Source organism: Procambarus clarkii, chromosome 79, assembly GCF_040958095.1.
Source record: "Procambarus clarkii isolate CNS0578487 chromosome 79, FALCON_Pclarkii_2.0, whole genome shotgun sequence".
NCBI classification, from domain to species: Eukaryota; Metazoa; Arthropoda; class Malacostraca; order Decapoda; family Cambaridae; genus Procambarus; species Procambarus clarkii.
The window spans coordinates 17780477-17803427 of record NC_091228.1 but is presented as its reverse complement, the minus strand read 5'-3'; the positions used below and the strand labels follow the sequence as shown (position 1 = coordinate 17803427).

The 22951-nt window shown below is 48.2% G+C and overlaps 1 protein-coding gene across 5 annotated transcripts in view; it reads left to right on the top strand.

The window, feature by feature from the left end:
* The window catches only part of Shark (SH2 ankyrin repeat kinase), a 433095-nt gene that overhangs the window by 101239 nt on the left and 308905 nt on the right, over positions 1-22951 (top strand). For all 5 annotated transcript variants that reach the window (XM_069314561.1, XM_069314558.1, XM_069314563.1 and 2 more), the window contains exons 5-6: positions 6061-6245; positions 14324-14411. In XM_069314561.1, the coding sequence (XP_069170662.1) occupies positions 6061-6245; positions 14324-14411 (273 nt within the window). The remainder of the gene's footprint in view (positions 1-6060; positions 6246-14323; positions 14412-22951) is intronic.

Sequence of the window (22951 nt, the reverse complement as noted above, 5' to 3'; positions counted from 1 at the left end):
AAGAGCCGCTGTGTCCCTCAAGATCTTCAATTTGAAACGTCCCTCCGGATTTGAACCGTTGGCAGAGACAGTTCCAGTATACAGGTGGTTACTGAAAAGAGAAAGATCATTAACATCAACACCAACATTCATCACAGGCTTACCGGACTTAGGAGGGGTTGGTTTGGGTTTCTGTGGGTCAGTGGTTCCCTTGTATTGAGACTTACCACACTTGTCTATGGTATGTCCATAGAGTCTACAATACTTGCAGTACAGTTGCGAACCAGCTTGATCGGGGCTCACTTTCTCGCAACTGTACCACGACTTCTTACTGGAGGATGGTTCTGGTGTCAGCCGGTGGATGAGGCTGTAAGTGTCAGCCGACTTAGCACAATTCAGGTAGTCGGTTTCTTCTTTATCTGCTAAGTAGAGACGGACAGGAGGCGGCACACGCCTCAAGAATTCTTCAACAAGCATCAGGTTGACGAGTTCTGTAAAAGTAGAGACATGTGCTGCTTCCAGCCATTTCATGAAATATCTCCGTTTTGTGTTAGCAAACTCGAGGAAGGTAGTGGTACTTGCCTTCAGGTGGTCACGGAATTTCCTTCTATAACTTTCAGTAGAGAGGAGGTAGGCGTCCAACACTGCTTGTTTCAGAGTGTGGTAGTCATTCTCAGACGCCAAAGTACTGAGTGTGACTGCAGCTCTACCTGTAAGATGGACTCTGAGAAGTGTGGCCCATTGGTCGACAGGCCAACTGAGTTGATTAGCAAGGGTTTCAAAGGTGGTAAAAAACACATCAACTTCTGCTTCTACAAAGGATGGCATTAACTTACTTTCATGTGATATATTAAAACTGACGGGAAGATTGGCAGTAGCTTGCTGGCGTTGAGCGAGGTGTGAAGTTTCCAACGTGTATTCTCGTTGACGACACTCTAGAGCCAGAGTCGCTTGTTGCTTGTCATGTTCACGTTGCATCTCCAACTCGCGTTGTTTGGTTTCAAGCTGTACTCGTTCACGTTCACGGAGTATTGCAACCTCACGTTCTTGTTCTTCTCTCCTCAAGGTAGCTTCACGTTCTTTGAGGGCGATTTCACGTTCGTGTTCTTCTCTCCTCAAAGCAGCTTCGCGTTCTTGTTCTTCTCTTCTCAAAGCAGCCTCACGTTCGTGTTCGTCCCTTCGTATGGCAGCAGCTCGTTCTTGTTGTTCACGTTCAATCTTGGCCAGCTCTAGTTTGAGTTTCATCGTTGCCAAGTCAGTTTTATCTGCAATATAGTAAGTTTCATGAGTTTCAGAGTCTATCTTACCTTGCTCTAAATAGTAATCCAGCAACAGGTTGTGCAGGTCATTTTTGTTGGCTTGGTAGGGAACTTCTAGTTGATACTCATGTGCAAGAGTTTGTAATTCAGTCCTCTTGGCACGACTTAAAGTCCCTATTTCACCTGCTGGATTTGCACGGAAAGCTTGGAGACGAAACATGGTGAAATTAGCAAATAAATGTAACACGAATATTCAGTTATAGTGAATGTCAGAAACAGGACAACGTGGCAACTGATACCTATCCTGTGGGATCTTTAACAATTTAAGTTAAGAATAAGATGTTAAATGATTAATTTAAATCAAGGGCGCAGGAAATCTTGTACCCGGTACTCATGTAAGAGGATAAGGGCAAGAAAATCCTACTAACAAATGAAACAGAGTTTCGAAAACAAATGAAACAGTTAATTGCCTCAAAAGTAAAATTGGTAGTCCAAGGATGTAGGCATACCTTGCCGAGTCTCTATAGGACATAAAGCAAGTTTTTCCTACTGAATTTAGTATGATACTTACAGAATTAGCGAACTTTTGTGCTCTGAAAAAGTAAGCTAATTCCCTACCGTTGTATGTATCATCATCTCTGACTGACGTGTAGGGGTGCGAGGTGTCAACTGGTGACGAGAACTGCTGCTGAGGTCCCAATTCAGCAACTAAAGTTCGAGCTAGAGGAACTATGGCCCTCTTTGTCCTCCTACAGTCAGATTGCAGAAGATTGGGTGCTCTTGACCCGGGGCAGACCACAGTACCAGGGTACCAATATGATGATCTGTCAAAATGAGAAATATCCAAGGGACAAAGATGGTAAACACGAGTAATAACACGGAGGGAGAGATGACCAATTAAGAGTATGACTGCGGCCTACAGTCACCACGTAATCCAAAGTTGTCTCACCTTCACCACATGTTACTCTCGTAATGCACAATACACCGCACCATATAAAAAATGAAATTGAATATGAAAAATAGTAAAGCTACGTTAACAAAATTAAATACGCTTACCATAAATTACCACTTGGCACCAGTACCTGAGTGAAGCTCCTAGGACAGGCCCCCATATAATATGTGACGGTAACGCGTTGGTGTTCGCTGTTCAAAGCTAGGGGTATGGCCTCGTCACATAGAATAAAAAAAAATAGAAAATCTGGAACTTCGTCTGTGGTAAGGTAAGGAGAAGACACACAAAACACAAGTAAATTTTAACAATGAAATTTTAATTACGTTAGATAAACAAAACATGAATAAAATGGACATACAAATTCGTATAATAAAATCAATCAATCAAAATAATAAGAATAATTAAATGGAAAAAATGAAAAGTTACGTTAAGACAAGTGAGCAATAACAAGCTGTGCAATATATAATAAAATGAGAGGTGTGGGAATATTGGCTTTAAGCTATCACCTCTCTTAGTACACTTAAGCCAAAGCTCAGTCTACCAGGAAGAAGTGTTAACCGTATGAAAGCACTGAATATTCTAAGGAATGAGGTCGTGGCGGCCCCAGACATCGAGTAGTATGGTGGGTGGAGTGCAGTTTCAGCCAGACCGGCGGCCAATCAGCGAGTAGCCGGCAACAAGACAGGTAGTTTGGCGGTTTGAGGCTGAGCAGGTGTCCCTGGCTGCATACGTTTTGCGCTCTGGCAAACCTTGGAGATGTTGTTGTCGTTGTTGGACATTTCTTCCATAGTAGTTTTATATATTTGTTGCGACGTATTTTTGGAGGGAAGAGCAGGCTCAATCTCTTGAAGGAGATTACAGTGGTACCTCGGAATGCGATTGTCCCTGTATGCGAAGTTTTCGGAAGGCGAGGTGTATTTACTCCAAAAATTTGTCTCGGAAGGCGATGGTTACTTCGGGAGGCGAGTTTGGACGCGAGTTTGTTGATACTCGTACAGCCGACCTAGCGCGTTCGTCGCCCCTCCGCCCCGCCGCCCCTCAGTTTATTATTGTCTCGCGCTCAGTGACTACCCCCACATCAATTCTTCTCGCGGATTTTCAGTGTTTTCTTGGATTTTTGGTGATTTGTCTATACAATTTGTTATTATATATCTCACCATGGGTCCCAAGAAAGCCAGTGCTAAGGATAAAGGCCAGAAAGCTCATGTGAGGATGACAATAGAGGAGAAACAAGAGATCATTCGGAAGCATGAGAACGGTACACGTGTTGTTGAACTTTGTAGGCAGTACAACAAAGCCACATCAACAATATGCACTATACTTAAGAAGAAAAATAAGATTATGGGTGCTAAAGTGGCAAAAGTAAAGTGGAGTAAGAACATTAACGGCACAAAGACCACAAATACTTGAAGAAGTGGAAAAGTTGTTATTAATTTGGATACACGACAAGGAGTTGAGGGGTGATAGTGTTTCGGAGGCCATTATTTGTGAGAAAGCCAGGGTGTTGCACGAAGACCTTCTAAAGAATACCCCTGCAACGAGTGATGCAGATAAGAAAGAGTTTAAGGCAAGCAGGGGCTGGTTTGAAAAATTTAGAAAGAGAAGTGGTATCCATAGTGTTACAAGGCATGGGGTTATGTGATGTGATTATGGAAGGGGACTCCCCTTCCAAACAGTAACTCCTCTCCTCCTCCCCCCTCCTCACCATCTTCCATACGCCTACAGCACTCGACAGCAAGGTAAGTAATAACTGGAACACAGTTTTGTAGGTTTATTTAGATGAATTAGGTAAATTAGGTATAAAAATTTAGTTTAATGTGGGGTTTTTGGGGTAGTCAGGAACGGATTAATTCATTTCCCTTTATTTCTTATGGGGAAATTAACTTCGGAATGCGAGTTTTCGGAAGGCGAGGCGTCTCCAGGAACGGATTAAACTCTTATTCTGAGGTATGCCTGTATCGTCACAATGTTGATACAAGAATGTTACCAGGATGAGGTCTACAAATCTACAGGTCCAAAAATCTTCTGTTTTAGCTTCATATGCTTCCCAGTCTATGGATTTCAAGTTGAAGTCACCGACTATCAACAGTCGTGATCAATCGTTATCCGCTCTCGCTATAATCTCTCTCATTATTGTTATAAGACCTTCGTGTTTACTATCTAGCTCCTCCTTTGACCATGTGCTGCTTGGCGGTGGACTATATGCATTTATGATCATTAGTTTATCAAACCCCTTGGCAGATCTTTAGTGCTATTATGTCAACTTCTTGTGGATTGGCAGTCATTATTTCTTTCACCTTTAGGTGTTCTTTCACCAGCACAGCAACGCCACCACCTTTCCTAATTTTTCTGTCCCGTCTCCAAGTTGAGTAGCCCCTTGGGAATATGACCTCATTTAAAATAACATCTTCAAGTTTTGTCTCCGTTAGTGCAACAATGTCTGGTGTCTGCAGCTGTATTACATCACTTAACTCCAGTATCTTCGATCTCACTTCATCTATGTTGGTGTATGCAATCTTCAGGAACTTGTTCCCCCTCTCCTTATTCTTCACTCCCCCTCTCTATTGATTTTGTTGGTTTGCCTTCATGTACCACTTCACTGGCCTGCCTACCCCTATCACTTTGTAGAGAAAAGAATTGATTTCTTCTTCATTCCTGCTCTCATTTAAACTTTTTACCTCGGCGAGGTTCAGTTTCAGCTTCTCTCTATCTTCTTTTGAAAGATCTCGTCTTAACGACCACACTTTCCCATCTTCACTTTGTAATTTTCTAGCATTCCTGAGTACTTCTTCCTTCTGTTTGGCACTGTTTAGAGTGATCCTCAAAGGTCGATCTTTCCCTTTTACATATCTGCCTATTCTCCTGTAGTCGCACACATTCTCTATGGTTGTAAGACCTTCCACGAGGCCAACAATTTTACCTACTGCTTTCGCTTCTTCTACAGCTTTTTCTGACCTAGATGTTATCTCCTTTTCTTTGCAACCAAAAATTATCAGGGATTTACTCCGATCAACTGTGTTTTGCACCAACTTCGGGTTAGATGCCAATTCCTTTCTCACTTCCAGCCTAATGTTTGTTTTATCTTGGTTGCTGCAGTGTTTGACTTCCTTTACTGCTTCTTCTATTTTTTCCTTCTCCTTGGCCACTTGTGCATAAGTGAGTTGCATATCTTTCTTGCACTGTTCTATTCCCTGTGTAACTTCCTCCATCTGTGCTGACAAAAGCTGTTTCTCCTGTTGAATTTCCTTGCCTAACCTATTGTAGTCATTTATGTTTAAATTTACTTTAACTTCTTCCAAAGCTATTTTTAAGAGTTTATTTTCTTCTTCCATGGCTTTGCAATTTGTTTCCAATTGATTCTTATCCTTGCGCAAGTCTTTCACTAAACCCTCAAGACATAAAACTTTGCTATTCAAATGGTCATTACTTTCTTTCAATTTACTAATTATTTCTACATGAGAGTTCACTATAGTATCTAATTTTACCAACTTGTTTTATAGACTACTAATATCAATGCTTTCTTCATTGAATCCCACAAAATTAAGCTCTGGTTTTTCCTCTTGCCAGTGGCCATCTTGAATGTTCTTCTCTGCTCTGGAAACACTTGGGCAAATTTTCTCATTTGATTTTTCACTTCCCTTAGCACTTTCCTGTTATCTCACCTATTTTTCAAGAGCACTATACCTTTATGATCTCTGGGACACCACTCACTACCATCAACCTGTACTACAATACTTAGGATTGTTGAAATATGCTGGAGCTCCTCTGCTGCAAGTGTTGACCCTAGGGGTGTCACCTTTTGAATGTCTTTTGAATGTGAGTGTTGGCTTGTGTGTATACTGTAAATACAATGCTGTATATCCATTTCAGGTAACATAATTGTTGTGTCGGAGCTACTAAAGTCAGGGTACAAAAAAATTGATGACAAAAATAACAATGGTCAGACTGCTCTACATATAGCAAGTATGAAGGGATATGAAGAAATTACGAAGATGCTTCTGCAGTCAATGGCCTCTGTTGAAGTTCGTGATGAAGAAGGTGTAACGCCCTTACATGTAAGTTTGAGATCAATTGGCTTCTACCTCCTCAGCTGAGGAGGTAGAAGACAAGATGTTTAAATACCTAGTCTGCCATAACATATGCTATACCTTTTTTTCTATAAGAAAAATGGCAAAAGTTAAGATATGGCTTGGAGAAGCATGTAAACCTCATGAAAATTATTTTTGTGGGCTCTTCAACCTGTCCTCACTAGAGTTAATGCCAACTAAATATAGTTACTAAAAAATCATAATCACCATCTTGATCACTCAAATTCACTCTCAGCAAGACCATCATCACTCTGCACACACAGAATGAGACATATTTCTTATTTTGACACAAAGAAACTATTTAATATATTTTCTGGGGGAGCCTCGTCGGCTCCCCGGAGCTTTACCGGCTGATATGCTAATGTCAGACTTTGGCATCAGTCATGTGTATGGAGTTCTAGGGTCTACTGGGGACCACGAGCCAGAACCTGGCCCCCTCAGAGAGGCAAGGGGAGCAATGGCCTATAGAAACCCCCGTGTGGTTGGAAGCATTCTATGTCTGCCATCGACCGGGTCAAGCATCCAGAAAGGTAAGCATTCCAAAACAAAACCCTATTCTGGTGAAAATTGCTACCTAAAGCCGAACTAGTGGATAGAACTCTTCAACAGAAAACAAGGAAACTAGTATGACGTCATACATCACCGCGCCGCTGTCTGCGCAGCTCCCCCCTCCCTGGGAGGGGGAAGGGGGAGCCCCAGACCTCCCACGCCGGCTATCCACCCATCAGTTCTTCGGCTGATGCTATAGGCAACGGTTATGTGCTCCGGCTCCAGTGGTTGTTTCAGCACTGTACCTAGAGTGTGGTGTCTGTTTTCTAGGTGGTGCGTGAGCCGGGAGTGATTCTTCAGTACTCGGGCTGCATGCGCCTAGGGTTCCCTTCCCTAGGTGCCCTGTAAGTACTGCCCTTGGGGCTTGGGGCCACCTTCCACAAGTTCCTTGGGTCCTGCCCCTGCTTGGCCGTTTACTGCTTGATTTTCGGCCGCTCTTTGTGTGCTCGGGTGTTCTGTCTCCCTTGATCGCCTTAGAGTAAGGGGCAGTTTTTGCACTGGTGGGGCGCAGGGTACTGTGCAGCTTGTCTTTACCAATCATAGCGGCCGGCTCTGTTCCGCTTGGGTACGCTGTCCTCTTGCGGGGTTTTCTTTTTCTTTTTGTTTATCTACCTGGTGGGGGGTCTGCCTTCGTTCTTGCCCCTTGTGTCCCTTGTGTTTTGAGTATTTTCTGGTGGTACCCCTGCTAGGTCCCTGTGAGTGTACACGTCCCGGGGGTTCAGCTCTTAGAAAGTTGTTTGGTAGCTTTGGGTGCCGGTTAGCAGTACCCTGCCTGGGATTACCTGAGCGCGAGTCCTCTTATAGTAAACACTCGGGACCCTGGGAAACCCCTGGGGGCGCACGGGTCCGATGGATGTGACCCCAGTGTCCCCCCCTCGCTTCCAGCGAGTTTGAGGGTTGCTCTCACCCTTTGTCTCTGGGTAACTCTCTGTTTTGCCTCCGTCTGCTGCCTGTGGGGTCGGTGACACCTTCGACCCGGAGTCCTGCGAGTTTGGTTGCTCGTTGTGGCTCGGTTACCCAGTTGTGCTAACAAAGCGGGTGCGGGCAGCAGGGGTGTTGCACTTGAGCCTTGGTGGTGGCAACGTTCTCGTGGTTTCCTCCCCGGGAGCCCCGGGGCTGCCCCGTTGTAGTTCTTTTTGGGACTAGGGGGTGTTGGTTGCTTCGGTTCCATCCACGCCCCCTTGTCTTTTCCCTGGATCACCCTTCCTGCTTGCATCCGGTTCCTTACCGTCTGTAGGTTCGGGGCGGGGTTTTTGATGGTGTTGAGACTCGGGCAGTCTCGGGGAATTCCCCTTCCGGGGTAGTGACGGGGGCTTTTGAGCCTGTTCCTCCTGCCGTGTTGTACATGTCTGCCAGTGGGCTCCCTTCATTAGTGTTTTCACGGCTGCCCCGGTTTTCTGGTACGGCCGGGGCTTTGGGGGAACGGCTCGGCCCCGGGGCCTGTCGTGTAGGTTCCCGGGGCTGGGAAGGGGCTTACTTGGGGGGCCTTGGCCCCGTTGGACCCCGTGGGGTTTTTTTTATCCCCCTCTAGGCGGGGCTTGTGGTTACGCAAGGGAGCCGGTCGGCCGAGCGGACAGCACGCTGGACTTGTGATCCTGTAGTCTTGGGTTCGATACCAGGCGCCGGCGAGAAACATTGGGCAGAGCTGGAAGCGATCGACTTGAGAATGGACGGATCTCAAGCGATCGACTTGAGATCGACAATCGACTTGAGAATGGTCCAGGACGGACCGAAACGTCGTCGTCCCTTCAATTTCTAGTGTGTGGTCTGGTCAACATTGGGCAGAGTTTCTTTCATCCTATGCCCCTGTTACCTAGCAGTAAAATAGGTACCTGGGTGTTAGTCAGCTGTCATGGGCTGCTTCCTGGGGGTGGAGGCCTGGTCGAGGACCGGGCCGCGGGGACACTAAAAAGCCCCGAAATCATCTCAAGATAACCTCAAGATAACGCGGAGTGGGGTTTTTCCTCTCCACTCGCCGTACGTGCTGTTGGGCGTCGGCCTCTCCCCGGGCTCGGTTCCTTGGCCTTTGAGTCGGTTGGTTCCGTCCTGTGGGTGGCTGTTTCCTCCCACCCCTTTTTGGGACGGTGTTTTCGTCATGTTTTCCCGTTCAATGGGGTTCTGCGTGACTTCTGATCTCGGGTGCGCCTGCGCCTTCGTGTGCCTTCGGGACTTGTGTTGGCTTCTGTGTTCTCAAGGGTACGGGAAGGCTTTTCGCTACTTCCCGCATTATTGGAACGTCTGTCGGCTCCTCGTTTTTGTCACCCTGTTGGGCTACTTGTCGCCCTGTTGGGCTACTTGTCGCCCTGTTGGGCTGCTTGTCGCCCTGTTGGGCTGCTTGTCGCTCTGTTGGGCTGCTTGTCGCCCTGTTGGGATGCTTGTCGCCCTGTTGGGCTGCTTGTCCCCCTGTTGGGCTGCTTGTCGCCCTGTTGGGCTGCTTGTCGCCCTGTTGGGCTGCTTGTCGCCCTGTTGGGCTGCTTGTCGCCCTGTTGGGCTGCTTGTCGCCCTGTTGGGCTGCTTGTCGCCCTGTTGGGCTGCTTGTCGCCCTGTTGGGCTGCTTGTCGCCCTGTTGGGCTGCTTGTCGCCCTGTTGGGCTGCTTGTCGCCCTGTTGGGCTGCTTGTCGCCCGGTTGGGCTGCTTGTCGCCCGGTTGGGCATCTTGTCGCCCGGTTGGGCTGCTTGTCGCCCTGTTGGGCTGCTTGTCGCCCGGTTGGGCTCCTTGTCGCCCGGTTGGGTTCCTTTTTGGGCTCTTTGCTTCTTTGGCCGGTTTTATTGTTCCTGCTTCCTCTTTTGGTTACTTTTCTCGTGCAGTAGTCCTGGCTGGCGCCTTCCCGCAGGGAGGGTGTGCGGTTCGGCCAGCGTGTTATGCGCATGCGCCGTGGAGTTTGTTTTGGTCTGGGCGGTGTTTCAGTGCTGGTGTTTTGCGCCCTTTTTGCTACAGTGCTTCGCCTCTCGTTCTTCTCCCTGGCTGCGGTATGTGCCCCTTCGCGCCGGAGGTATCCTGGTTCCCAGTTATGGGGAGGACACCGCGGTTTTCCCTGTGTCATGGGTGTGGACCACCTCCTTCGCCTCTCCCTGCTCTCCTGCGGGTCCGGCAGGGTCCGGCTCTGGCGTCTTCGCCTGGCGGTGCTTCCAGGTTCTTCTGGGCACGGTTGAGTCGTGTCAAGTTCGTGCCACCATTCGCCAGGTGAGTTTCTGCGGTCTGGCGTCTTTTGGCCGGGCGCTGGATGCGGTGTTGTTTATATACCTGTCTTTATTTAGGTATATTTTTGTACGACTGAGACCGTTCGCACACCAGTGACTGTCCCTTTTTCATCCCTTCCTGTCCCCCTCATGTGCATGTCCAACCCATGCTGGAGTCATTCAGGGGACCCTCCTTTTTTAATGTTGTGAGGTGTGGGGGTTGTAGGGTTGGTTCTGTACTCACCTGGTAAGGCTCCTGGCTGTGCTTGCAGGATTTGAGCTCTGGCTCTTGGGTCCCGCCTATCTGGTAGAACTTGCGGGATAGTACCAGTGGTGTGCAGTGGTGCTATTGGCACATTTGGGGAACACTGTATTACCATCAGAGGTCTGTGCTTGTTACACGACCTACTTGCGAGCATAAACCTTCTTGCTGGTTCGTCCGTGGACTTCCAGGGCGCACTAGCCTGTTTTTGTATGGCAGTTCTGGCCCGTCCTGGTTGTGGGGGTATGTGGGCCGGTGGACTGCTCCTAGCAGCTGCCTGGTGGGCAACCCTCTGGCCGGTCTAGCCTGGCCTTGGGCCGGGCTTCAGGTGTAAAAGAGCTCCCAGTACCTCATCCAGCAGGTATCGAGCGGGGTTTCTCCGCCGTCGGTCACCTGGTGCAGGTTTCTGGGCCTGCAGGGTTTTGTCGTGTCTCCGTTGGCCCTGTCTGGGGTCTGCCTGCTCCGTTCTCTGCCTTTGCAGAAGGGATTTGCTATTTACATGTTGCATGTTGCAGTGGTGCCTGTTGCTGCTGCTGCACGTGTGCATTGGTACCGTGTTTCACGGTGGCGTGTCCTTGTTCCTGTGTCCGGTTGTGGAGTGGCACTTTGCTGCCGTTTTGTGCCTGGGGATTGCGTGGGGGTTTTTCTGTCCCTGCCTGATTGTCCACCCCTGGTTGTTCTCCTGGGGTTTTTGTGCTTCTGCTCTTTCTTCCTGCCTCCTCTGCAGCAGGGATGTTCTGCGTGTGTTCTTAGGCGTTGGTCAGCCTGTGTCCTGTGATGTGCTTCTTTGTCTCGGTCTATTGCAGTTGTTCGTACCCCTTGGTTCGGGTACTGTTCTGGTGGCGACCCTTCCGCCTTCTTTGGTTTCCTAGCTTGCCCTGCTGGTTGTTTTTTTTTTGGGTCTTGCGATGTCTCGCGTCAGACCCGTCGTTTCTGAACTCCTGGCGGGCTTGCATGCTTTGGGGAGTTTTTCTGTTCGGCAGACGTTCCATCTCCTTGTGCCGCCTGGGTTTCGGTGGTCGCGCCTGAGATCTTCCCACGGCTCCGCCTTTTTCCTGGGCTCGGAGGGGCCTTGTCGGGGCTGCTTATGTTCTGCCTCGCGGTCTCGCCTCCGGTTGGTGGTCGGGTGGCTTCGTGGTAGGTGTCCCACCTGCGTGCTTCTCTTGGTGGCAGTATGGGGTATTTTGGCGGTCCTTCCTTTTCCTGTCCCTTCTTAGGTGGTTACTCTTGTTAGCTTGGTTTACTCTTGGCTTGGTTTTCTGGTGGGGGTTGGGGGCCGTCGTCTTGCCACATACTGTCGCCTCTTTTCGTGCGGCGCGGGCGGAGCCGCTTCAGCTTGCTTTCGGTCTTGGTGTTGCATCTGCACCGTTAGTCAGCTGTCTTGTGCGTCGTTTCACCTCCGGCCTGTTCGTGCGCCGCTTGCACCATCCTGGTCTCTGGACAGCGTGCTCTGTCTTCTCCTCGGTTGGTAGTGCCCCTTCGGTTCCGGTGTGTTTTTTCGTCGGCTTTTTCCTTTGGGCCTTTGCCTCTGGGGGTCGAGTCGCTGAGTTTTCTTGCTCCTTCGGTTTTAGCGTTTTGGTTGTTTGGTGGCAGCAGTCTCCATCTTTTCTGGCGCGGGGTGGGGCTGCTGCATTCTGGAGGGGTCCAGGGTTTGTTGGTGCTTTGTTGGTCGGGCCGGGGGTGTGTCGTTTTTGTGTTCAGTGGCGGCCCTCCGCTGTTGTTTGCATGCCACGGCGTTTGGGTCCAGAGCGTGTTTTGCGTTGATCCGGTTCTGTTCTTCCCGGTTCGCGGGTGATAGTGTCCTGGGTGGTCAGCCGTGTTCTTGCGGCTAAGCTGCCTGTGTTCTTCCCTCATGCCTGTGGCGTTCGTGGCTTTCCTGCTCTCGCTGCCGTCTGGGCGACGTGGCCTTGTGGTCTTTCAGGCATGGATTTTTGGTGTTCGTGCAGGGGCCTGCTGCTTGGGTTGGCGTTTGCTGCCGGTTGTCTCGCCTCCTTGGGGGGTGCGTGGTGTCCGTCTCCCGGTTCTGTCCCTTTGACCTTCCTCTGTGGGTAGTTAGCTCCGGGGAGCCGACGGGGCTCCCCCAGAAAACCAGCGTTGAATGTAATGAAACGCCATTTTCTGGGTGAGACCCGGAGGCTCCCTGGCAACCCTCCCTCCCTCGCTTCGGCGTTTTTCGCGTGTTTTGACATCCAGCCTCAGAACTGATGGGTGGATAGCCGGCGTGGGAGGTCTGGGGCTCCCCCTTCCCCCTCCCGGGGAGGGGGGGAGCTGCGCAGACAGCGGCGCGGTGACGTATGACGTCATACTAGTTTCCTTGTTTTCTGTTGAAGAGTTCTATCCACTAGTTCGACTTTAGGTAGTAATTTTCACCAGAATAGGGGTTTGTTTTGGAATGCTTACCTTTCTGGATGCTTGACCCGGTCGATGGTAGACATAGAATGCTTCCAACCACACGGGGGTTTCTATAGGCCATTGCTCCCCTTGCCTCTCTGAGGGGGCCAGGTTCTGGCTCGTGGTCCCCGGTAGGCCCTAGAACTCCATACACATGACTGATGCCAAAGTCTGACATTAGCATATCAGCCGGTAAAGCTCCAGGGAGCCTCCGGGTCTCACCCAGAAAATGGCGTTTCATTACATTCAACGCTGGTTTTTTACTCTATTTGTAATAAATATAATGCATTGAGTATAATTAAATGCCTTTTTCTGAGGGCTCCTGAGCAAATCCCCCATAGCTTATTCACTGGTACCTAACATCCAATATCATTGCATCAAGCATCTTGGACTTTCTCATTGCTTACCAGAGGCAGCGACCAGAATCCTCCTTTCATAGAGAAATGTTGAGGGTGTCATAGAGACCACACATTGAGGAAAAATCTCAAAATAATTGAAAGAGTCACAAAACTGAAAGCAGTCATATAGAAGCATTTGGTACTAACAAAACTCAAAACTATTATCAACCAAAAATTCACCCTGCTGCTTCTCAATCCCACCACTACTTGGCAGCTCTAGTCTACAAAGGGTTGATTAGAGCCCACCACTTCTCTTGAACCTAAGCAAATACTTTGAACCCATGGGTAAGCAGGAAAAACAGGGCATGAAAAAAGAAGCCACTGAAGGTCTCCCAGAAAGATGCATTTCATTATTCTATTGCTCTATTTCTGGTGTGGCCCACACACACATTTGCTCATCACAACTAATTTCCCATGGCACCTTGAAAGAGGAACCCTGCAATCCTAATGATGACAGAAAATGTGAAACGTATATTAACCCTTTTGAAGTGCGAGTCATGCAGTAATGACCACAACATATCTGACTAACTGTGCCAAATATGTCATGCAAGTCATACAGGGATGACCGCGACATATCTGACGAACTGTGCCAGATATGTCGTCCGAGTCATATAGGGATGACCATGATATATCTGACCAACTGTGCCAGTTATGTCATGCGAGTCATACTGGAATGACCACAACATATCTTACCAACTGTGCCAGATATGTCATGCGAGTCATACAGGAATGACCACAACATATCTGACCAACTGTACTAGATATGTTATGTGAGTCATATAGGGATGACCATGATATATCTGACCAACTGTGCCAGTTATGTCATGCGAGTCATACAGGAATGACCACAACATATCTGACCAACTGTGCGAGATATGTCATGTGAGTCATACAGGGATGACCATGACATATCTGACCACCTGTGCCAGATGTTATAAGAGTCATACAGGAATGACTACAACATATCTGACCAACTGTACCAGTTATCTAGAGATGATTTAACATAACACGTAAGAAACCAAAGGGTAACATATGCAGCACGAGCTAAGAACACCGCTATATAGCTTGTATCCGCAACAGCATCACATAGGTATATAATTTGTCATTTTTAAGTAACAGCAAATATTTTATGGTGATAGTATCATAGAAGATCTTGACTGATAAAGACTATGTACAATGTTCAGATATCAGTGAACAGTAAACACACTGCTATTTTTGTTTTTTTGTTTGGTTTTGCATGATTTTTTGGTATGTGTTTTATTACAGCTTGCTTCTAGATACAATAATCCTGCTATAGTGCGACTTCTTGTAGAGATGAGCCAAGCAGATATTCAAGCCAGGGCCACGAATACAGGTAATTACCTACAAGTTCATTGATTACTGCAGTTTTGGTTAATTGATGTTGAATAGAGAGAGAGAGAGAGAGAACTCATCAACTAATAGGATCAGCCATGTACAGTATATATATGAGGATGTGTACATTAACCACTGAGCTGCTCAGGCTCCAAATATGGCACCCTCCCTGTGTGCAGGAAATAAATTCTTGGCAAATTTTTTGTTGTTGTTTTTGGAAATGTTAAATACCCTTCCTGATCACAGATATATAAAAAAAAAAAAAATCGAAATTGTACTTACTTTGGCCGCAATGGGGTCTGGAAAATGGCGTGTGATGTTATGATTTGGTGGTCGCCCGTAATGTAGACTCCCTGGGGCTGTCGCACGCCAGCTTCAACATGCGCGAGTTGCCACAAAGATTTTTTGTTCATTTTTTGCATACATTTCCAAATACATTTGTTTTGTTTTTTCTCGCCAATCCTATGTATAATGAACAAGTACACAATATTATGGTAGTAGAACATCCGTACTATCCAAAGACACTGTGATACATGCATCACAAATGTGTCCATATATATATATTGCTCATATATCCAATGTTTCATGTTCATTTATGTATATTTACAACATATTTACACACTATACACTATCACACACAATATACATTCACCATCAACACACCCAGAACTCTGCGAGTGTGAGCTGCCACTCCCAGCTAGCCCTCCCTCACTCCTCCAACACCTTACTCACTATCATTCCTCTTCCCACCATACTGTTATTCACACCAATGTCTCATGTTCATTTATGTACGGAAACTTCGTTTATTTATAAAAACGGAAACCATGTACAAAACTCAGGCAAATCATAACATAGAACGAAAAGGCAATGTAAAGGATCTGGGTGTACTCATGTCGGAAGACCTTACCTTTAAAGAACACGATAAAGTAGCCGTCACAACTGCAAGAAAAATGACAGGTTGGATAACAAGAACTTTTCACACTAGAGATGCTATACCGATGATGATACTTTTCAAAACGCTTGTGCTCTCTAGAGTGGAGTACTGCTGCACAATGACAGCCCCTTTCAAAGCTGGAGAAATTGCTGACCTGGAGAGCGTGCAGAGATCCTTCTAAAACTGTACTCCCTTGAGCGCAGGCAGGAGAGGTACATAATAATTTACACGTGGAAAATATTAGAGGGGCTGGTCCCAAACCTGCACACAAAAATAACATCACATGAGACCAGAAAACATGGCAGGATGTGCAGAATTCCCCCATTGAAAAGCAAAGGTGCAACAGGTACTGTGAGAGAGAACTCTATCAACATCAGAGGCCCGAGACTGTTCAACACGCTTCCACTACACATAAGGGGCATAACTGGCCAACCCCTCACAGTGTTCAAGAGAGAACTGGATAAGCACCTCCAAAGGATACCTGATCAACCAGGATGTGACTCATACGTCAGGCTGCGAGCAGCTGCGTCCAACAGCCTGGTTGATCAGTCCAGCAACCAGGAGGCCTAGTCGACGACCGGGCCGCGGGGACGCTAAGCCCCAGAAGCACCTCAAGGTAACCTCAAGGTATGTATATTTACACATATTTATAATAAACACAGCACCTCATAGTGGTTAAAGTAAAGTAAATTGCAGGAGTAAATGGGTAAACGGTGGTAGTAACCAAGTTGTTTACATTGGACTTTGTTTAATTACAAGTTCTGGTACAAAAATATTATGAACTTGTAAATTTTCTGAGGTGAGACCTGTCGGCTTCCTGAAACTAACGGACTGATATACACCATATTAGTCTAGAGCATCAGTTACTGGAGTCCTTATGCATACCGAGATCCACCAGCAAGAACCTGGTTTCCTCAGAGAGGCGAAGGGAGCAATGGCTTATGACCACTCCACTTTTGAGAGTATAGTCATGTCTGCCATCAACTGGGGGTATAACCCAGAAAGGTAGGTGAACTATTACAAGCCCCCAACATTACAAGGTAAAACATTGCAACCCAACACTAAACAGAGGCTAAGAACTTCCTCCAAGTTAAAATAATAAACAAGCAAATGTCCACTCAACCAGCGCGCCCGCTCATTAGCGACCCTCCTCCCCAGGGAAGGGGGGAGAGGGCCCAGGCCCCTTGGAGCCCAGACGGTTCTAAGTGCTGATGCCAGCAGTTCGTTGACTGATGCCATATAGAGCTGACATTACCTCTGGCCTCATTCTCCTGTCTGATTTTAGCCTGTGCAGTTGTGCCGGCTGTGTGATTATTGTGGGGTGGACATGTGCTTTAACCACCGTGCTGCGCCGAGTTTATTGTGAAATTCCCCCGGTGCGCATGAAATAAAGTGATCTCAAAAATTCTTTTTTCTTCGTAAAATGATAAATTCCCTTCTCTGAACATGTCTATGTAAAAATAAAAACCAAATTCCACTTACTTTGGCTGTGGGGACGTGGACAGGGTGCGCTGTGACGTCATCAGGGCCTGGTCGCCCGTGCGTAAATCGCCCAGACACGGTCGCACGGGCCATTCAAGCACCGGGTGTTGCCACAAATATATTTTCAATTATTTGTTTTATGTATTTCTAATGCGTTTTTTTTTTTTTATCGTATATGATGCATATTTATGTCCTTTACAATATGTATACAGTAAAACATTCATAATGTTCTATGGAACTATGATACATGTGTCAGTAATGTGTCCACAATAAATGTTTATTGTCGCAATATTACCTGTTAAAAATTCACTAAAATTACAATATGTACAGTTTCACACACTATTTACACAGTAACTCATTGTATTACACACTCAGTACTTCGGAAGTGAGTAATAATCAATGAAGTAACCCATGGTACACAGCGCGACTTCACTCTCAGTGCACCAGGTACAGATAAATTTTCGCTTCCTGTTTCTTCATTCTGTGTGCTTGCAAATAACACACTCACGTACACCCTTAGCTTTAGTACTTGTAGGTTGTATGTAGCCAAGGTTGTAAAGCATAAGGTAGTATTGAAAAGATTATAGGAAAAGATCAATTTGTAAGGTAGTCATGAAAAGATCGCTTTGTATGGTCCCACACAGGGAGAGATTCAGTTTGCCTCAAAGAGTGTCCGTCATTTAGGAAGAGATTCAGGTATTCTTGAAAGTATCTATGGAAAACACCACCATGGAAGCCGCTAACACTGTTCATCTATGCTACTTGTATCAGATGCATCATCACTGAACGCAAAAAACGATTCATCTATGTATCATCTAAATAATTTGGAGATAGCATAGGATTGCAAGGGTGATGCTCAGAGCTACAACTGGATAAGCTCACTGTATCGTCCTCATAGGTGCTGTATCACTTGCATCTGACCTTTGTGTTAGGTCCTTATTGCCCCTAGCTTTACCAATATTATGACCCTTATGTTCTTCAAACAATAAGGTTTGAATTTCACCGACAGAGCGTTATCTTTCAACACCGCGTCGGACAGGTGTTTGGGAGCCAGACATGCCACCCATGGTTGCTCATTCAGTACTAACCCAGCCAGCATCCCTAGAGCATCCTAGTAATTTTTTCCAAGATGGCTGTCTCTCACTGGAGGTCCTGAGAGTCCATTTCGTACAGAACCAACCTCGTACACATTTAGAATTGGTACCGAAAAATCAAAGAGAGTTTTTTCGGTTGGCGCAGTTTCCCGCTGACCGAGAATACTCGGTTGGCGCAGTTAAGTGGTTAAGAAGTACTTGGGCTGCATGTGTGTCTAGGGTTACCTTCCCTAGGTGCCCGGTAGGTACTGGCCTTGTTTATTCAGGGTTTTCTTTCCTGGGACATACGGGATTATACTTCCATTGAGGTTGGTGGTGCATGTTGTTGACCTCGCCCTTTGGGTTCAGCGGGGCTCGTGGGGCTCTTTGTTGGGCCCTGGGTAGTGAGTGTTGTTGTTGGCTGGGGCGCACAGTGTTTTGCGCAGCTTGCATATTTGTGGCGTCCATGTTTGTGTGTCTGGCCTCTGGTTGTGTGTGGTGTATTTTTCAGGGTTTCAAGTTTTTCTTTTTCTTTTCCTGAAGGTGGTCTGCCTAGCTTCTGATCAGGTTCACCTAAGTTGTGTTTGCTGGTCCTCCTCTGCATCCCTCGAGGTTGCACGCACGGCTTTCTGGGTTCAGTTTGCTTGGTATTAGACAGGGGTTCAACCGGCTTTAGCTACACCGGTGCCTAGGCTCCCCATTGGGATTACTACTGTTGCGAAACCTGATAAACTTGGTGCGGCTTTCAATATGTCTTCCGAGTCCCCTCTCACCTTATGCAAGTTTGAAGGTTGTTCGTTGCCCTTGTCTCAGGGTGATGATCATCTATTTTGCCTCCATCATGCTGCTTGTTGGGTTGGGGACACCTAAGACCCGAGCCGTGCTGGACTCGTTCCCCACTCGTCCTCCACCTTACCCATTCTTCTTCTTCTTCTTCTTCAGAGGACCTTAGGGGTCAGGCAGTGGCAGCGTTGCAGTTTAGGTTTTTATTGTTGGAACGTGCCTGGTTAGAAGCCCTTTTTGGATGCCCCAGAGTAGCCCTATTTTGGTTTTAGGGACCCAGAATTGGGGGTGTTGGTCGTTTTGACCTTGGTTCTGCCCGCTTCTCCGATTCCTCCCCCTGCCCCTTTTCCTCTGTTTCCAGCTCCCAAATGTCTGAGGGTTTCAGAGTAGGGGCAGGGTTTAGCTCGAGATGAGACTTGGGCGACTTTGAGGACTTCTTCATCCGGTGCGGGTACAGAGGCGGTTGAGCCCAATCATCCCGCTGAGGCTTCTGGGTCCTCCAAGCAGACCCCCTTCTTTGAGGCTTTTTTTTTTTTTTTTACTCTGTCTTTTCTTTAGGGGCGGTGGGCGTGGATGTGGGTTCGGCCCTGGGGTCCGTGTCGGGGTTCCTGGGGCACGGGGGGTAGTCACCTTGGAGTTCTTGGGCCCCATTTGACCCTGCCTGGGTTTTGGTGCCTTCGGGGCAGGGGGTTGTTGTTACACTATTCCAGGTTTTCGTATCCTCCTTCCCTGTATGAATTTGATTTAGGGGGCATCCCCCCCCCCACTGGATTCATTTCCTGGTTCCTTTGGGTTCTTTGGATTTGTCTTTCTGGAGGTTTTCTATCTCTTGGATTTCCTCTGCAATGGTTTGGGAGGCCCTTGGTGCTTACCTCCTGAATTTGCCTCTATTCTGGACCTGGCCTCTTTTGAGTTAGGTTCCTCTTCCCCATACTAGGTGTATTATGAGGTTCCTGGATCTTCCTGGCTTGCAGGACTGCACTTTCTTTGATCTTGGGGCTTGGCACAGTTTTTGTCATACCCGCACGCTTCAGTGGCGTGAGGTCTCCTCGGTGTGACAGGTTTTCTTGGGGGCTCTCTTGATTTCCTCAATGAGTGCCTTTACGTACCTGCGCTTTCTTGTGAAGTTAGGTTGCTGCAGCTGCACATTCAGGTTCCCCGTGCTTTCGGCTGCATTGGTTGCTGTTGATCATCATGCTCACAGTCATTTGGCCTCAGTCTTCCACTTCCTTAGTCTTCTAGAGCGGTCTTCAGACTGGCTTTCAGAGGATGTAGAGGCGTTGAGAGCTGGGCCTTCGACTGCAGTGCTGGTCTCGGCTGCTCGGGTGTCGGCAGCATTGCTGAAGCTGTTTGCCCTTATCCTCTGGGAGGGGGTTTCCATTTTTTTTGTCTCTAACCTCGCATGTTGACAAGCTGTCCTTGCTCTCTTTCTTGACTGCTTGGGCCCTGGTTCTTGAGTCTTCGACTCCCTTTTGTTCATTGTTGTTTTCAGATGCCATTGTGACTCAGTTTTTGATGACGACATCTTCCAGTTGCCGTCCTATTTCTGATTTGTTGGTACTTCTGGGGGTCGTTCTTTCTCTTCCTGGGGTGGTTGTGCCAGGGTTCGGGCTTCAGTAGTTTGAGATGGGCCATTGGTGCCAGCTTCTGAGCCAGTGTTTCCTCAGGGGCCTTTTTTGTTTGGTTGGTGTAGTGGTCGCTCTGCATGATGGTCGACAACTCGGGGGACATGTTGGCCCTTATGTGGGTTGTTCCGTAGACAGGGCAATGAGGGAATAGCTGGCCCTGTTTGCCCATGCTTGGTCCCATGATTTGTGGGTGTTTTAGGTTATGTCATCCGGCCTTTGGTGGCATTGGGCGGCAGCTCCTCCTCCTCTGAGGGGTTTCTGAGCTGGCGAGGCAGGCTCCCTAATTGTCACTTTGTCGGGTCATCTTGGAGTGGGTGAGCATGGGCGTGGTCAAAACGACCTTGTTTCTCAAGTGGGTTTTTCGCTTGTTCACAGTTCCGAAACGGGATTGTGCGGATCTTCGGGTTCACTCTGAACTTGTCCCGAGTGAATCATTGGATTCCTTGCCTCTCCTTTTGGATGAAGCTGTCCCAGGTTCAGCTTCTTCTCGATCTGGGTGCTTGGATGGTATCCCTGGACTTCAAGGATGCTTATTGGCATGTTCCTATTCACTCAGGGTTCATGGATTGGTAAGGTTTCACGGTGGAGTCTCAGGTTTTTCACTTTCGTTGCCTTCCATTCGGGCTGAATCTGGCAACACACGTTTTTTATGCGTCTTACTCAGGTTGTGGTGACCAGTCTTCTTATATTAGGTGGTTGGGTGTTGGCCTATCTCGATGACTTGTTGGTGTGGGCTCCCAGCCGGTCTGCTTGTCTGCTCCCCAGGGATGTGGTTCTATCCCATCTCACCGGGTTCAGGTTCCTGGTGAACTGGAGAAAGTCCCATTTGGTTCCGTTCCAGGTTCGAACTTGGCTGGGCCTCTTTGGTATTCTCAGATGGCGTCCGTGTCCCTCCCTCCGAGGGCCCTCGATTGGTCGAGGTGGGGGTACTGTACCTGTACCTCCTACCCCTGGTCCAGCTGTTGCTTTGGGTTCTGGCTTGGCTGGAGTTCTATCGGCGAAGGGTTTTCCTTCTGTCCCCATGGTGGCTGGCCCAGCCTAGGTTTCAGTCGCTGCTTGCTTGGTGTCCGAACCTGGGGGCGTTTTCCATGGCTCTGCCTCTTCCAGCAGATCGAGCTGGTGAGGTACCTTGCTGGTTTGATCTACTATGCCGTTCTTCACGTCTGGCCTTTTTGTGGGGAGCCCCTACAGTTTCCTGGAGCTTATCGGGCTAATGTATGTTATATTAGACCGGGATATTAGCAAAGGAGTTCAGACCTACCAGGGACCAGCGCCAGAACCTGGCCCCTTCAGAGAGGTTTCAGGGAACAATGGCCCTGGAAAACCACCTTGTGGTTGGGGTTTTCCTTATCTGCCATTGACCGGGGTTAGGCACCCAGAAAGGAAGGCATAACAAAACAAACCCCACATGGTAGAAAACTAAAACAAAAAACTGAACAGAGAGGTAGAAACTTCTTACAATCCCAAGGAAACAAGCAAACATCACACTTTACTGCCGCGCTGATCGTCCTCGCAGCCCTCCCCTCCCCGAGAGGGGGAGGGGGGAGCCCCGGACCTACTGCGTCGGCTGCCAAGCTTCAGTTCGTAAGCTAATGTCAACTGGGATAGACGGTTCTCTGGCCTCAGTTTGATAGGCGGTGTTTGCCTTGTGTGGCGTTCACTACTGTGTGTTGTGTTGTGTGGTGGCCAGGAGTACCTCATCAGTGCCGGGGCTGCATGTGCTTAGGGGCTTCCTTCCCTAAGCGCCCTGTGAGTACTGCCCATGCGTGACAGGGTTATCTTCCCTGGGGTGTTCGGGAACCGCTCCCGTAGAGGTTCTTGCTGCTCGGCATTTGCCTCGCCCTTGGGGCCAGCTGGGGCTTGGCGCCCTTGTTTGACCTTGGGTAGGGAGTGGTATTGTGCTGGTTAGGGCGTCAAGGTGTTGCACGGTTTGCCACTTAAGTGGCGACCGGTTCCTGTTGCTTCTCATCTCGCATGCCGTCAGGCTGTGCTCGCCCTCTCTTTGGAATCCGCTTGGGCCCTGGCTCTTAGGTTTTCATCTCCATTTTGTCCGTTGCTGCTTGCAGAGACTGCAGTCTCTCAGTTTCTGCAAGCGGCTTCGTCTAGTTGTCATCCTATGGTGGACTTGTTGATTCTCCGAAGCGGTCGTTCTCAGCCGTTTCGGCGGGGTCGTGCCAGGATTCCGGGTTCCGCTGGTCGAGGTGGGCCATTGGTGCCAGTTTCTGAGCCGTTGTTCCCTTCGGGGCCAGCGTCCCTTCTGTTGCCTCTGGGGATGGCAACAGGAACCGGTCTTGTTTTGTTAGGGTTTCTTAACCGGATAGCAACACCTTGCCCAGGCTTCCCGTAGTTGCTAACCTACGGGCCCTGGAAACCCCTGTTGGGGCTCGGGGACCCATGGATGCGTCTCCCGAGTTCCAACCTGCCTTGTGTGGGTTTGAAGGTTGCAGTGTGCTTTTGTCTCAGGGTGACAGTCACCTGTTTTGCCTTCGTCATGTTGGGTCAATGACACTTTTGACCCGGAGTCTTGCGAGTCATGTTCTCTGCTTGGGCTCCAGTTTTACTCTGAGGATGTTCCTGTTAGGGTACAGGCAGCATCAGTGTTGCATGTTAGGTTTAGGTTATTGCAACATTGCAACGCTCT